This window comes from Balaenoptera acutorostrata, chromosome 3, assembly GCF_949987535.1.
Source record: "Balaenoptera acutorostrata chromosome 3, mBalAcu1.1, whole genome shotgun sequence".
NCBI lineage: Eukaryota > Metazoa > Chordata > Mammalia > Artiodactyla > Balaenopteridae > Balaenoptera > Balaenoptera acutorostrata.
In genome coordinates, this window is record NC_080066.1 from 87,969,253 (window position 1) to 87,985,222 (window position 15,970).

A 15,970-nucleotide genomic window follows, 5' to 3' on the forward strand; every position below is an offset into this window, starting at 1 on the left:
CTTCTCTTTTTTCATTTCTAATTCTATTGATTTGTCTTCTCCCTTTTTTTCTTGATGAGTGTGGCTAATGGTTTATCAATTTTGTGTATCTTCTCAAAGAACCAGCTTTTAGTTTTATTGATCTTTGCTATTGTTTCCTTTTTTTTTTTTCATTTATTTCTGATCTGATCTTTATGATTTCTTTCCTTTTGCTATCTTTGGGGGTTTTTTTGTTCTTCTTTCTCTAATTGCTTTAGGTGTAAGGTTAAGTTGTTTATTTGAGATGTTTCTTGTTTCTTGAGGTAGAATTGTATTTCTATAAACTTCCCTCTTAGAACTGCTTTTGCTGCATCCCATAGGTTTTGGGTTGTCCTGTTTTCATTGTCATTTGTTTCTAAGTATTTTTTGATTTCCTCTTTGATTTCCCTTGTCTTTATATCCCTGAAAACCTTTTACATTACTCGAGGATGAGCAGGTAATAAATGTTTGTTTAATTATTTGTATGGTAGATGTATATCTGCCTGTTAGTGTTAAACTACATGTGAGAATTTGGGTGGTAAGTAGCTCTGTGGTAAAGACACATAATAACAATGTACTCTTTTGTTCACTATTAGAGTTTATGGAATAGGAATGGGATCAGGGTCAGGAAAAGGGGACATGTTTGTTTTTAATTGTATTGATTTCTTAATGAACTATATTTATTAGGTTATGTGTATGATATTATATTATAAAATGTTTGGCAGTTTTGTTTGTACATTGCTTTTCTTGCCTTCTCCATTTTGAGGTAGTAAGTTATTGTTTAAACCAAAACACATTCATAAAATGGACGTAAAGGAAGTACTGATATACTGTCAAGTGTGTCTACTCATAGTAATGTGGTAGTGCACCTACCCTATATTTACCATGTAATCATGCTAACCTTTGAATTAAGCTTTCTGTCCTTACCCTGATATTCAAGGCTTTTATTCCCTAATAGCTTCTCTCTTCAATTTTATTTTCTCTTCTTCTTGCATATTGTTTTATTCCCAACAGTTTCTGTGTTTTATTTATATTGTAAAACCAATGTTAATCCCCAAATTGCATATCCATAAGCCTATTTTCTTTTTGTTGGCTTCACTTAAGTGCATGGTTTATTAAACATTGCAAACAAATATTTATGAAGTCTCTTACATGTAACTCATGGGGGCTTTTTTTAACAGAATCCATCCTCCTTTTTAAAAATAAGTAAATCCTGAATATACTTTTGATACCACTAGCATCCACCCCTTTTCAAAAATCAATACAGTTAGCAGCAGTGTTTATTGTACCTGTATTGTACTTTAAACAGTTTAAACTGCAGCTGGGTAAAGCACACTACTTATGTTTTTCCTGCTTAAGTTTAGTTTTTAGAGATACATTATTCCATAGTAATATGACACGTTTGCCATGCATTCATGTTTTTATGGTTTATATTTAAATGACAGTGCCTTGTTAAGAAAAAAAAAATTGTGCTATACTTTTTCTCCCTTGTCTGAAAACATAATTTTATATATATAATTAAACATATTCTTACAGGTGGCCAGGTCATATTTACCATCTGAAATTTTTTACTTAATGTGTGGGTATGTTGCATTCTGATACTAAATCAAGACATTAAACAGGAGTAGAATGTTGAATTGTGTTGAATTGTGGTGTAAGAATCACTAAAAGTCATTCTTTGGTTGTCTTTCGGGTGACTGTGAAAACTTCAGTTTTCTTTAGACATCGTTAGACGTCATAGTTATTGAAGTACAGCTTTAATGCCTAAAGAATTTTGCCATTTATTAACACAAATGTGCTCTGTCATTTACAGTTTCACTGGGATTATTAATTCCATTCATGTTCATTCTGTTTTGCTGATGGAAGAACTTCTGGTTAACTCCACATTCTATTTCCAGGTTCTTTATTCTATTTTTATAATTAGCCTTTCATCATTTTCAAGGCCGCAGCTAGCCATACCATCACTTACTTCTTTTTGGTCTTCTTGTAAAGAGTTCTTTTAACAAGCAAACATGATAGGGAACTTTTCATTCCTGTGGAGACTGCCATCTGCTTCTGCATCCTTTGATATCACCCTGCATACACTCATTCCCTTATATTCGAACCCATATAAGATTCTTCACTGCTCCCCAAACAAGCCTTGAACTTTATTAAGTCTGTACCTTGGTTTATGGTTTTGCATGCTTGGCTAAGAATGTACTATCTCCACTCCTCAAGACTATACCAGATTTTCAAGGCCTACATCAGGTGTCATATTCCTTTATGAATTCTTCACTGATGCCCAGCAGTTAGATGTTTCCTCCCAAAGCTAAACCACTTTGTACCTCTCAAGGCATTTAAGGTATTGTCCCCTGAATCATCATTGTCTCCTGTCCTCTCCTTTCAGCCATATGGAAGGTTCCTTGAGAGCAGAGGGATGGTTCCAGTAGTCTTTGTACCCACTATAGTGCCACATGCTAAAGGGTGCAGTTGTTGAATTGATAAACTGTGTAAGAAGTTTAATATAGCATATTTAGTGGCTAGTACTGAATCAAGAAGTTGCCTCAGACTTGTGAGAATTAAATGAGCAATATATGTAAGTTACAGAGTATTTTATAAGGTTCTGTGGTTTGCATACCATTTGGATTTTGTGCTGATAGAAAGTGTATCCAATCCTGAAGCAGTGGAGGTATTTATTGCTAATGATAGTAATAAAGAGTATAACAAAAAATGGACTGCGCAAAATCTCTTTCTTTTTAGAGCCTGTTTAATAAGTTAGTAGAACTCACTGAAGAAGCCAGGAAAGCATATAAAGATATGGTTGCAGCAATGGAACAGGAGCAAGCCGAGGAAGCCTTGAAGAACGTGAAAAAGGTGCCACACCACATGGGGCATTCTCGGAATCCCTCTGCAGCAAGCGCCATTTCTTTCTGCAGTGTTATTTCTGAACCCATCTCTGAAGTAAATGAAAAGGAGTATGGTAAGTTATTACATACCATTTTAAATGACTGAAAGTTTGAAATAATTTAATGATGAATGTCATTTTAAAAATGACTTTCCATGCTACCTTTTGTTTTTATCTTCTTGATTATTCAAATTTTGCTCACATTTTTGGTTTAAAAATTGCATTAAACATGTCCATTGAAAGTTAGGAGAATATTTGGGGCTGAGAGTTTCTGTGAGACCCTGAAATTAGTCACATTTCCAAAATCTTAAAAAGAAAAAAAAAAAAATCCCAAAGGGATTTAAAAAGCCAAATGTACCATTCTTCTGACCTATCACTAAGTAAATAAATTCTAGGAAAAATAGTGCAGCCACCTCTTTCACCTTGGCTTCTTGTTTTTCTTTTCTCTTTTTAGTCTTATCTGAAAGTTTATCAAATAGCTTGTTGCCACCTAAAATGTAACATGTGAAAAACTGAGTCATCATTTTCTTCCTTCCTTCCCACACTTCTCTTTCCTGCTGTCCTTATCTGTGATTGTAGTTAAATGTTTGGAATGCTTTTGACAAAGCTGTAGACCAGAGGCAACTAACAAGTTATTGTGCACCTTTCAGAAACTGTTGGTCAGGGAAAGGTGATTCTGGCTTAGAGGCAGAGATGTTTCTTTGGCTAAAGTGATACTAGTTGAAAGTAAAGAAGATAAAGGGCCAACTTTGTAAATGAAATCAGTTCTCTATATAGTGATATGCCAGATCTCAAAGGTAAACTGCAAGGTAAATTCCTAAAGATGTGGGTTTGGGGAAATGACTGTGATCTTCATTTGGGCACATAAAAAGAAAAGTTATAAAAAGAACCTCTCAAAGACTTAGAAGATGTTTTCAGAAAAGCACCAGATTTAAAGTGTTCAAAGATTGAAACCTTGGCTTTTCCACGCTCTGCCTAGGGTATTTAGGCATAATTGATTAATTTCTGAGCCTCAGATTTGTCTTCAGTAAAGTGAGGAGGGTTTGTCTAGATCATGTATGAGGTTTCATTCAGAGCTAAAGTTTTGTGAGCTAATGGCTGAATTCTAAGAAGGGATTTAGACAGAACCTTAAAGATTCTGGCCTATGATCTGATTTATTAGGATGCCAACAAAATAAGTGGAAATAATCATAAATAATTTGCTTTGAGAGTAAAGCACAAAGTTACTTTGTCAGTATCAGGTGTATTCGGCAACAGACATAAAACCCGCTAATGTGGCCTGAGAAATTAGGATATTTAATTATTTCACAATGTTGTCAATGTCCCTAGTTCTTTCCTTTTTTCTGTTCTTCCGTTTTCAGCCTGTGGCTTCTTATTCTTGTGCTTATCATCTCATGTTCATAAATGGCTGCAGTGGCCCTGGGCATCACAGCAGTTCAGGCAGGAGGTTCAAGCAGTGTGCTCTTTTTATCAGTGAAGGAAACAATTTTCCGAAGACTTTGCCTTTTGTTTCATTTGGCCAGAGCCGACCATGTGACTGCTTTTAGCTGCAAGGGAGATGTGGGCAAGAGAATATTTGGCAAAGGGGAATGGGATAGTCATGATAGTCTAAGAACTATTTTAATTCCTCCCATGGGACTGTGTTCAAGTCCATCTCAAGTTTGGGGGTTCTGTTAGCCAGGAAGAAAATGGGGAATGACTGTTGGGTAGACAACAAATAGTGTCTCCCATGCCATTCTGGTGCAAGATTTCTAAAATGTTTTCTTGTGATTTCCACAGTTTAAAGAGAAAACAAAGCTGGGAAAGGGATGGTAAACATTGGTAGAATAGAAAGGTTCCTATGATAGTTCAGTCTTACTGTTCTTTGTGTACACCGTAATTGTTTTCTTTGCTTACGTTTTTCTTCCCCCAGAGCTGAGTCTCAATTTTGTCATACTTACGTGAAACAAATAGTTTCAAACATAAATCCCAACTAAGCAGTATGTTCTTTGAGATAGAAACCTGACACCTGATGGGCACTTGACATATAATAATAATAGCTCACTTACTGAATTCTTACTAGGAACTTCTAGGCACTTTTATTAAGACATTTAATCCTCTGAGCAGTCCTAGGAGATAAGAAATATTGTACTGCATTTTACAGATGAGAGAACTAAAATGAAGTGAGGTAAGTAACTTGCCAGTGTCACACAGCTGCTAAGTTTGACTCTAGAATTCTTAGCCAGTGTGATGTGAATTCCTTGTGTGTTGAATGAATTTCCAGTAGGACCATACGGTAGGTTTTCAGTAACCACTTGTGAGGGGAGGACTACCTCTATCTGTCTTGAGTTTCCGGCTCGTTCCCTGCCACCACACCTTCTTCTGTAGGGTCTTGAACTCATCTCTGTGTTCCTCTACTATATACAGCTATCTAAAGATGGACAGCTTCCCTCTGTGTACTGACTGAAGGGAGAAATACACACACCTCATCCTCTGACAAACCAACTAGTGTTGTGAAAGTTGAAAAGGTAGTTTCACAAAGAACCAACTAACAAAACAGGAAAACATAGAGGGGTTAATAAGCAAAGAACAGCTTTATTGACTAAATTCTGCTAAAGGAAACAATTCAGAATCAGGGTAGGTTTGGATCAGTAGCATTTCCAGGTTTGTTGAGATCTTTGACCCTGCCTTTACATTGCTTCCTAATCCCTTCTTCAGAAGTGGGCTTCTCGATGTGCTATTCTGGCTTTAGACTCCTGTATTCAGCCCAACCCCCTCCCATCCCCTGCCCGCTCCTCCAACCAAAGACGGCATTTTCATACTCGCTTTGTTTCTCCCCATCACAGTTATGTGTTTGTGTGCTCATTAGTTGTTGATCAAGCTTCACCTGTTACTTTAAGGTGGGAGCCTGGACCCTCCCCGTGGATTTGTGACCTCAGTGGCTCTTTGATCGTTGTGACAGGTCTCTTGATGGCTAATCACAGAGTCCCTTGTCTCTGCTTCCAAGGTCATATCTCCCTTTCCTTTCCAAAGGATCTGTCTGGCTTTCAGCTCACCTACCTAGTAGCTGAATGCCCAAGACAGAGCCTGGAGAGATCATCCCTGCTCAGTCTTCTGACCACCTTTCTTTTTCCTGTTCCTTTGACTCACTGTCAAGCGAGAGGTGGGACTTTTTCTAAGACCCCACATGAATTCTTATAGTACTTTTGAAAGAGGAAAAAAACTGTCAGAAGGAAATATGTGTACCTAAATTTTGTAAATTGTATGGCTTTTGAAAGTTATTTTCTGTGTAATTAAATATATGGGTGAAAATTTTCATTTACTGTAAAGGCTTATTTTCCCAGCACATACTGTATGCCAGCCACAGGAACACAGAGATGAGGGGGAATGAGTAGGGAGGAGGGAGTAGAACAGAAAACAAAAAACAAAAGCTTTTGAACCAAATATGCAGAAAGTGCTGTGGGGAGTTCAGGTTAGTGACAGTCTTAGGAAAGTCAGGAAAGGCTTCACAAAGGAACTGACGTTTAAAGGTGGTTGTCAAGAATGAGTAGGAGTGTAAAGGGTAAAGGAGGAAAACACATCTCATACAGAAAGAACAGCTTATGCAAAGCAAAGAATTGTAAACAGAAAGGGTATGACTTCTGTGAGCAGTGAGAATTCAAAGTGACCTTGAGCATGGAATGCATGGCTGGGAGTTAAAATGAATGGGACCAGAAGGATAGATTATGAAGGGCTTGGCTACTAAACTAAGGAGTTTGGATTACTAGGGTAATAAAAAGCCAGTTAGACAGTGATGTGATCAATTCACAAAACCAATTAGAAAGATATAGTAGATGTACAGCAAGGTAAAGGAGGCTTGAGCTAAGGCAGTAGTGACCAAATTTAATAGTTTTGGGGCTCAAAATGACATGGTATAGTTATGAGTTCAATGGAATGAAGGGATATAGTAAGGGAGAAAGATAGGATCAAGGATTACTATAAGGTTTCTTCTGCTTTGAGACTGAAAAGGATGTTATTAACTGAGAATGAGAATAAAGTAGGAGGACTAGATTTTTTGTCATGAGGTAGGAATGCAAGTGGAAAGACCTGTTCTACATTTGAAGTAGCTGCAGGAAAGGAAGGTTTTTTTCCCAAACCATGCGCCCTGGCTCCAGGTGGCCAAAATATGGTCTGTAGCAATATATAATTGATAGGGGGCAATCAAGTTAACTATATTTGTATGAATAGGCTTGCTTTATCACTACAGCTTGATCATTATGCCTGTAAAATGCAAATAGCAGCTACAATACAAATAGAAGGGGATTTTTATTTTTTAAGAAAAGGCAAAAATAAGTGGGACTACACCAAATCAAACAGCTTCTGTACAGCAAAGGAAACCATCAACAAAATGAAAAGGCAACCTACTGAATGGGAGAAAATATATTTGCAAATCATGTATCTGATGAGGGATTAATAACCAAAATATATAAAGAACTCATACAACTCAATAGCAAAAAAAAAAAAAAATCCAATTTAAAATTGGGCAGAGGATCTGAATAGACATTTTTCCAAAGAAAGACACACAGATGACCAACAGGTACATGAAAAGATGCTCAACGTCACCAGTCATCAGAGAAATGCCAATCAAATCCACAATGAAATATCAGCTCACAACCTGTTAGTTGGCTATTATCAAAAAGACAAAAAATAACAGATGTTTGCAAGGATGTGGAGCAAAGGGAACCCTTGTGCACTATTCATGGGAATGTAAGTTGGTGCAGCCACTAAGGAAAACAATATGGAGGTTCCTCAAAATATTAAGATGAGAACTACCGTATGATCAAGCAATTCCACTCCTGTGTATTTATCTGAAGAAAACAAAAACACTAGCTCAAAAAAGAGGTATTCACCCCCCATGTTTATTGCAGCATCATTTACAATAACCAAGATACGGAAACAATGTCCATTGACGGATAAATGGGTAAAGAAGATCAGTGTATATAGAAGATGTGGTGTGTGTGTGTGTGTGTGTGTGTATATATATATATATATATATACATACACACACACACACACACACACACACACACACACACCGTGGAATATTATTCAGCTATTAAAAAGAATGAAATCTTGCCATTTGTGATAATAAGGATGAGCCTCGAGGGCATTATGCTAAGTGAAATAAGTCAGACAAAGAAAGACAAACACCGTATCATCTCATATGTGGAATCTTCAAAACAAAACATAAACAAAAAAAAACCCAGAGAAAACTCCCGAAGCGCATAGATACGGAGAACAGATTGGTGGTTGCCAGAGGCAGGGGGGGGCTGGGGGTGGGCGAAATGGGTGAAGGGGGTAAAAAGTTACCACCTTCCAGTTATAAAATAAATATGGCTTGGAGATATAATGTACAGCATGGTGACTACAATTAATATTATTGTATCGTGTATTTGAAAGTTGCTAAGAGGGTAGATCTTAAAAGAAATTTGTAATTATTTATTAATGGGGATGGATGTTAACTAGACTTCTTGTAGTGATCATTTCTCAGTATATGCAAATACTGAATCATTATGTTTTACACCTGAAACTGTAATAATGTAATGTTTTATGTCAATTATACCTCAGTGATAAAAAAATTAAATGGAAAAAAAAATAAAACGCACAAAAAAATAGGTGGGAGAGTTGTTCTTCACCTCCTGATTCCTAGTACATTTTTTGCTCTAAACTGACTACCTGTTGTTAAAAATAATTTAGATGATCACCACTGTATTATATAATAACACTTTATTATTTTTTGGCTTCAAAGTCACTTGGTAAGCCAGGCAACATACATATGTTATAAAACACATTTTCACAAATATTAGAAGTGCATGCATGGCATCTTTGCTTATAAATGGAAACACAAGTTCTGTTACAGGCCAAAAGACAGCTCTGACTTGCTAAAGGAGCACAATATAAGCCTGTTAAATTAGAACTATTTCTTTCTCTCTTTTTTTTTCTGATGGACATCTTGGCTCTGCCATCTGTGACTTGTGGATCCTTGAGCCCAGGACACTTCAGGGCCAAAAAAAGTTAGGCAATTCATTGATTTTTATGAATACATGGATTTTATATATTAGAGTCAGTGAGCTCCTGTTAGTATTAGATCTTTTGCATTCTGAAGCATTAATATACTTATTTTGGCCTCTTTGTTTCTTTATGTTAAATGTGCTGGGTTTTTTTGAGAAGCAAAAAATTTGAGAACTGTTTTCCATTTATAACATTCCAGTCAGTTGGTGAGCCAACAGATTTCTGTAGTTTGTTCTTCTCTCTTGTAAGAGTTGCATGATTCTGAAACAGTGTTCTGGTTTTTAAAAAATCTGTTTGATATTTGCAGAAACAAATTGGAGAAACATGGTGGAAACTTCGGATGCATTGGAAACATCAGAAAATGAGAGAGAAGTTTCTTGTAAGCACAGCACATCTGAAAAACCCAGTAAACTTCCATTTGACACAGCCCCTGTTGGTAAACAGCCATCATCAGTGGCTGCAGGCAGTACTACCTCAGCTACAAACCCTGGAAAATCAACAGTGAGTGATAAAGAGGAAGTGAAGCCAGATGACCTGGAATGGGCCTCACAGCAGAGTACAGAGACCGGCTCTTTGGATGGCAGTGGCCGGGATCTTTTGAATTCCTCCATCACCAGCACCACCAGCACTCTTGTACCTGGCATGCTGGAAGAAGAGGATGATGAAGATGAGGAGGAGGAGGAAGATTATACTCATGAACCCATATCTGTAGAAGTGCAGCTCAATAGTAGAATTGAGTCATGGGTCTCTGAGACTCAGAGAACGATGGAAACTCTTCAGCTTGGGAAAACCCTTAATGGTTCTGAGGAAGACAATGCAGAGCAAAGTGGGGAAGAGGAAGCAGAGGCTGCTGAGGTGCTAGAGCCAGGGATGGATAGCGAGGCCTGGACTACTGACCATCAAGCAAGTCAGGAACAGCAGAAGCCCAGCAACTGCAGCTCGCTGAACAAGGAGCACTCTGATTCTAATTATACGCCCCCAAATCTATAACTCAGGAAATGTCAGCTATCTATCTCCAACTATGTAAGGGTTGCACCCATTATCTTTCATGCTTCATCTCAACATTTTGCACTGTCCAGTATTTAATATATGTATTTAATTCCTGACAAATATTTTTGTAGCTGTCTTTTACTTGTTTTGTTATGATCCATAGCTTAGCTTTTAATTAGCATCTAAGTGTCTTTCTAAGAACTGTACGGAAAATTCAGAATTGTTTCAGCTTATTTTGTTATGGAAAATAACGATTAAAAAAGAAGACCAGGTTTTAAAGAAAGTAAATTTAAAATGCCTATTCAGTCATTTTGAAAGTTAAAGGTTAAGGTTCTAAGGAAAGGAGCAGTTACCAATGTTTGCTTCAGGACTACACGTCCTATACTCTTAATTTGTCCGACCAAAAAGTTGTTTGGGCTTCTTTAAAAAAGAACTGGAGGTAGAGTTAGAAAACTAAAAAAATGGCTGAGGGTAACTAAGTTCACGAAGTGTTCTGTATTAAAAATGGATGCAACTTTTATTTAGTCCACAAATGTTTATTTCAGAAGTCACTGATCATGGTAATTGATTAAAGTTGGGACGGGCTGAGACAGAGCCTCCAATACTTAGGCTAGCAAAGGAGCCACCATGGTAGATTAGAGCTGGCCTTATTTGTGGAAAGTTAGATATGTTGTCTTTAATAGTGAGAAGTCACCCATGATAGGACGTTCTGGGTTCTGTTTCACATTTGCTTCTTACTTACCTCAGGAATGCTCTTGTACATAGTTGTATTTGCATAAAATTAGGCAAATTTTGACAGGTGAATAATTGTAACCGGTTGTATGACTGCAGCACTTAATTGTAAACTATCCAGAAGCAGAGTCTTATACTGGCGTGTTCTCCTGCATGCTTCTGATTTGGGATTCTCTGGACTTAAAATATGGATCTGATTGGGTATTCATACTTGTCCTGAGTGAAAAACCGTTGCACCTTTTAAGAAAAATATTTTGTCCCTAACCTTGAGCACCTGCCAGCTAACACTGACCACAGTTACTGACAGGAGTCAGGGAAAGGAACTTTATGCAATTGTAACATGTATCCTGATAATCAAGGTTTGGAAGAGGAAGTTTTGAAGAAAAGAGAAAGTTCTAATTGTGCTGAAACTGTTAGATGATTTTAGAGTGTGGAGATAGGCACAGGTATTAATTCTTTATCACTGTTATTTATCTCTACCCTTCTCCTGGAATGTTTGTACCTCCTTGGGCGAAGTTAAAGTTACTGAGCTAAATGTTTTGCTAGTCAGTCACCACCTGGTAGTGACCTCTGCAAGTTTATAATGGTGGGAGAATTACAAATTACCTATTCTTCTGTCTTCCCTCCAATCGCCCACCACCTCCAGTTAACCAACACACGTGTCTGCGTACACACACACACGCATGCCAGCTTTACACTTCCAACTCCGATAAGCAGGCACAGAACTGAAGAGGGAGGGGTATTTTCCCTGCCCAGGTTTTATGGGGCAGAACTTTGCCTCACAGAGGTGAGAGGGAAGAATTGGGCAGATTCTCTACTGAATGCATTGGGACTACTGTTCTAGTATTGATGTATTTATTGATCATCCCAACATTTAATTACTGGAGAGACCAGATTCTTGGTTGATGACTTAGTTATTTGTGAATTGTGAAAGCTTAGGAGCATTGCTGTGTAGGAAATGTCAGTCTATCAACTTTATTAGTGTGCTAAAAGGGGACGTTATTGTACTGTCCTGTCTAAACTGTTCTTCAGTATAGACTTCTTCGGCACAAAGTATCCAGTACTTAAAGGTATGTAGCATGTAAGGAATGAAGCCTCTGAAATAGTAATCATGGATTTATATGTGGCAGATCCTACTGTCTCTGTACATTTGGAAGTGTTAGTTGGTTTAAAGAAATGATAGAGGTTTTGAACTACTGACAATCTCAAAAGTATATTGAAAAATTTTGCATACTTTTTAATGGTGTAAATTTCCTTTGCTTGGTGTCAGTGATTCAAATAACTCTTGATCTTAAGGTAACGAGTGGCTTTCAAAGGTTTCTTATATTTTATATCTCTACTGAATGAGAATTGTCATTTTAGATTTTTGACATTTGTATCAAAAGGGAAGTTGAAGAAATCTTCAGAACACCAATAACTTTGAATTTTCCTATAGACTTCAGAAGTGTTCAGTTATGTGTTTGATAAACGCTCTTGCACGTGCAGTATCTTCTGCCAGCAAACCCAAGGGACCATGGCCTTTTTTATATGAGACAGGTCACCTCTAGAGGACAACCCAAAATTTATTAAAGGAAATGCTACTGTGTAGAACATATGCTTAAATAAGTATTGATAATGTCTTTATAATTCGTTTCCTTTTGATAAATTCTGGAATTTGTGTATATTATATACAGGCAGAGGTGTGAAAATTAGGAAAGTGTTTTTTGGATCTGGGGTGAGTAGCTCTTTGGAGATCTAGAGAGATCTAATGCTAAGAATAAAGGTTCATCATCACAAGAAATAAAAACCATAGTGATTTTTTTCTTCATGTGTAGAGGTTGTTTTACTGGCAATAATTAATATTAGATGTCTATTTCAATACATAAATATATGAATTAAAATATGAATTGCACTCCCAAAACTAGATTTCTGCTTCAGTAGGTTTGTTTGCTGTGAAGATTACTTCTCAAGAGACAGTGTTCATATTAGCTTAACTTTTGGTTTAAATATGTTTGTAAATGTTGTAATATATTTCTTTTGACTAAACGTGGGAGAAAATGTGTTATACATTGAAAAGATTTTAAAGGCTCTGACTGGACGTCATTTTTGCAGAGATGGTATTTTATATGCTTCCAGTATTTGGAAAAGAATTAGTCAAAAGGAATTCACATAGTTCAAATATTGAGGAATTAATATCCAAATAATGTAATTGTCTGATTTCTTAATAAGCTGGGGGAGGTGGGTGGGGTGGGAATTACAGTGTGCAAATGAGTAGTGAGCTCCACATTCATTTTTCAACTCTTTAACACAAAACTGTTCAATCCTAACACATTGTTACTTTAACATATATATAAAGAAGTATTAGTGTTTGTAAAGCTGCCGTTTGCTTAAGAAAAAAAAAAACCAAACCTGTCATTTAAGTATTTTCTGTATGTTGTGTCAACAAAGTAGAACATTAACTTATCCATTTAAACACTTTATCTTTTTTTGATTTAAACATTTTTGTGTGAAATAATTTATCTTCTTCCTGCCTTGTTCCTTCCAGCCTTTACACACATCACAGAATCAGCCAAACTGTTCGCCTCATCTGAAATCTGAACTCTAATGAATGATAAAAATTTAAACTTTGTTGCCACATCACACCTGCAGAGGGTTCGTATTATGTTGTAATTTAGCTTCTAAATATACCACATGAATTTATAATTTACTGTCTTAACTGTAATGCTCTAATTAAAAACTAGCAAAGTTAGTGTGAATTAGAACATGAAGGGATTTTCATCTTGATAGGTCCTCTGCTGTATGAAGGATGATTGCTATATCACATTATAGGGGTAATAACAGCTTTTTTGCACTATGTAAATACTAGTGGAAATTCTTCCGTAACTAATAAAATGATTATTGAAATGTAGTCTGTCATTTCAGAATAGGTGCTTGAGGAATTCCTGACTTGCCCAACATGTAGGATAGAGAAAGAAGAGTCCAGCTTGTGGTATCCCTTAGTGCTCTCATGGGTTTGCCCAAAGAAGGTAAAATCTGCAGGAAGGAGTAGCTAGTAAAAATCTCTATGGTTGGTGTGATCTGTGGCATGGGTCTAACCATCTCACCAGAGACCATCTTAGTGTTAGGAAAAGGCTCTTACCAATTCCTTCTCCTTTTTATGCTAGTTACTCTGTGCCAGACATTGTTCTAAGCCATTTCCCAATATTAACTCATTTAATCCTCAGCAGCCCTATGAGGAAATACTATTATAATGTCTCACTTTTTAGATGATGAAATAATCATGGAAATGTTAAGTAACTTGCCCAAGCTTCCACAGCTGGTGAATGAGCAGAACTGGGATTCATACTCAGGCCTGTGGTCAAGTCTGTGCTTTTATTCACTATGTCTTCTATGTTGTCAGCACAAAATGCTCAGTGTGTGCAAACTAAGCAGGGCTTCCCCTCATCACGTGTCTTCTGCAATGTGAGATCTGCTGGGACTGAACTGATTGCCTCAGAGACTGGATTTATTGAGCCTCACCTGATAACCCTTTGCCTGGAGTTGTCTCAGACCTTGTCACTGTATCACAGTGAAGTGGAGGGAATCTGAAAACTCATCTGTTAGAAAATAATAGGTTCACTAATTTTCATAATGAAAAATTAAGTTTTGGTGATCACAGAGAGAAAGGAGGGTTGCCTCTCAGTTGTTATCAGGATAGTTCCCTTTTTTGGACCAAAATTTGTGCTACTGCTGACAGAGTTCCTTTCCTAACAGTGATCGGGTTTTCTTAGAAGTGACCAGAAGAGGGTGTGCATGGCACCTGAAAACAGTCAAAGGCTACCGTGTAATATTAATAACTTTTTTTTTAAGTGAGGAGAGAGGGAAGAGAAGTATCCTGAACTATGGGCCTGACCATAAAAGGTGCTTAGTTCTGAGTCTAAGCTCAGAACTCAGGAGCCATACACATAAGTATTTCATCTTAGAAAGAGAACACCATCAAAAGACATTTAGATCACACTTTTAGTTCAATTATTTGAAATTTCTAAATTAGCAATTCAGTATTTTAGCTTAACATGGGTTCTTCTGACACATGAAATATGACACCTGGCTTATTACATTATAGGTAATAATGGCAGCCTTGTGGATCACAGGGCCAAAGCATGTTTCACCGGAGCTCCCACAATGCAGAGTTTGGAAAAGGGGGAGGTGTTTCCATTTTGGACCCAGTCTCAATCTCTTTTATTTCCCCTCACCCTGCTCCTCCCATCTTTCTGACACTTTGAGTAATTATTTGGCAACCCTCTGGCAAGGAAAGAGATTTATTCTTGCAGAAATGCGTTGGGTAACTGCGTGGCTATAACCTGGCTGCCTGTATTCAAGGTACAGAGGGTTAGAGCAAATAAGATAACTGAATTGCATGAAATTTGGAGCTCTTAGCTGAGCAACCAGAGAATGCAATTGTGAGTTAGCTGTGGTTTGGGGCCTGGAGTAGTACAGGTTTCTGTGGAAGGAATGAGTGCTTTGTCTTCTCAGAAGCATCAGGCTTGGTCATGGCCTTGAATTACTAGAGGGCACAGGTAATAACCACAGCCTTCCTATGGTGGGACTCTGATTTAAGGCAGTGTTGGTTGCACCCTTATCTATTAGAGGAAGAGTGATGTGAGTAAAAGTGGTACCTACTTAGGTGTGCAGATTCCCCAGGTTATCTTTGCATCTTTGTTTACCTGAGTTGGAGCATTTTCATTGCTTTGCAAACCCTCTGCTTGAGAATAGGATAACGATTGAAATTTAAGCAGTTATTTTTGTGTGTTAGCTCTGGTTAAGGAGGAATAAGAGAGAAGTTTGAAAATTACTGGTTTCTCAATCATAGGAGAAATGTTAGAGGTGATAATCCCTGTCATTGTACGTGCACTTTTTCCTTGCTTTCCCCTTCCTAAAACCCGTCTTGTAAGGCAAATGGTGATTTCTCATAAATGCTCTAATATTTGTAGTTAGGAAGGTAAGAAAGATCTGTGTTCCTACTTTACAAATATTCAAACACAATGATGGCCAAGAAAAAGGAATCAACTATTTAATTTTTACTTGTTCCTTAGTACTTAAGATGCACCATTTAAACTATTTCATAACCTTTTAGTTACGGGGATCAGCAAACTGCATGCAGCCTGTGAGCCAAGTCAGCCAGCAGCCCGTTTGTTGTTTGTTTGTTTTGGTTGTACCGGGTCTTAGTTGCGGCAGTCGGGCTCCTTAGTTGTGGCATGCGAACTCTTAGTTGTGGCATGCATGTGGGATCTAGTTCCCTGACCAGGGATCGAACCTGGGCCCCCCTGCCTTGGGGGCGTGGAGTCTTAACCACCGCGCCACCAGGGGAGTCCCGCCAGC

The 15,970-nt window shown here is 37.5% G+C and overlaps 1 protein-coding gene across 4 annotated transcripts in view; it reads left to right on the forward strand.

Annotated features, from left to right (window-relative positions):
- SECISBP2L (SECIS binding protein 2 like) overlaps positions 1-13,516 on the forward strand; it is a 61,573-nt gene extending 48,057 nt beyond the window's left edge. For all 4 annotated transcript variants that reach the window (XM_007170437.2, XM_007170439.2, XM_007170438.3 and 1 more), the window contains 2 exons: positions 2,737-2,956; positions 9,219-13,516. In XM_007170437.2, the coding sequence (XP_007170499.2) occupies positions 2,737-2,956; positions 9,219-9,901 (903 nt within the window). In that variant the 3' untranslated portion in view covers positions 9,902-13,516. The remainder of the gene's footprint in view (positions 1-2,736; positions 2,957-9,218) is intronic.
- The last annotated feature ends 2,454 nt before the right edge of the window (positions 13,517-15,970 follow it).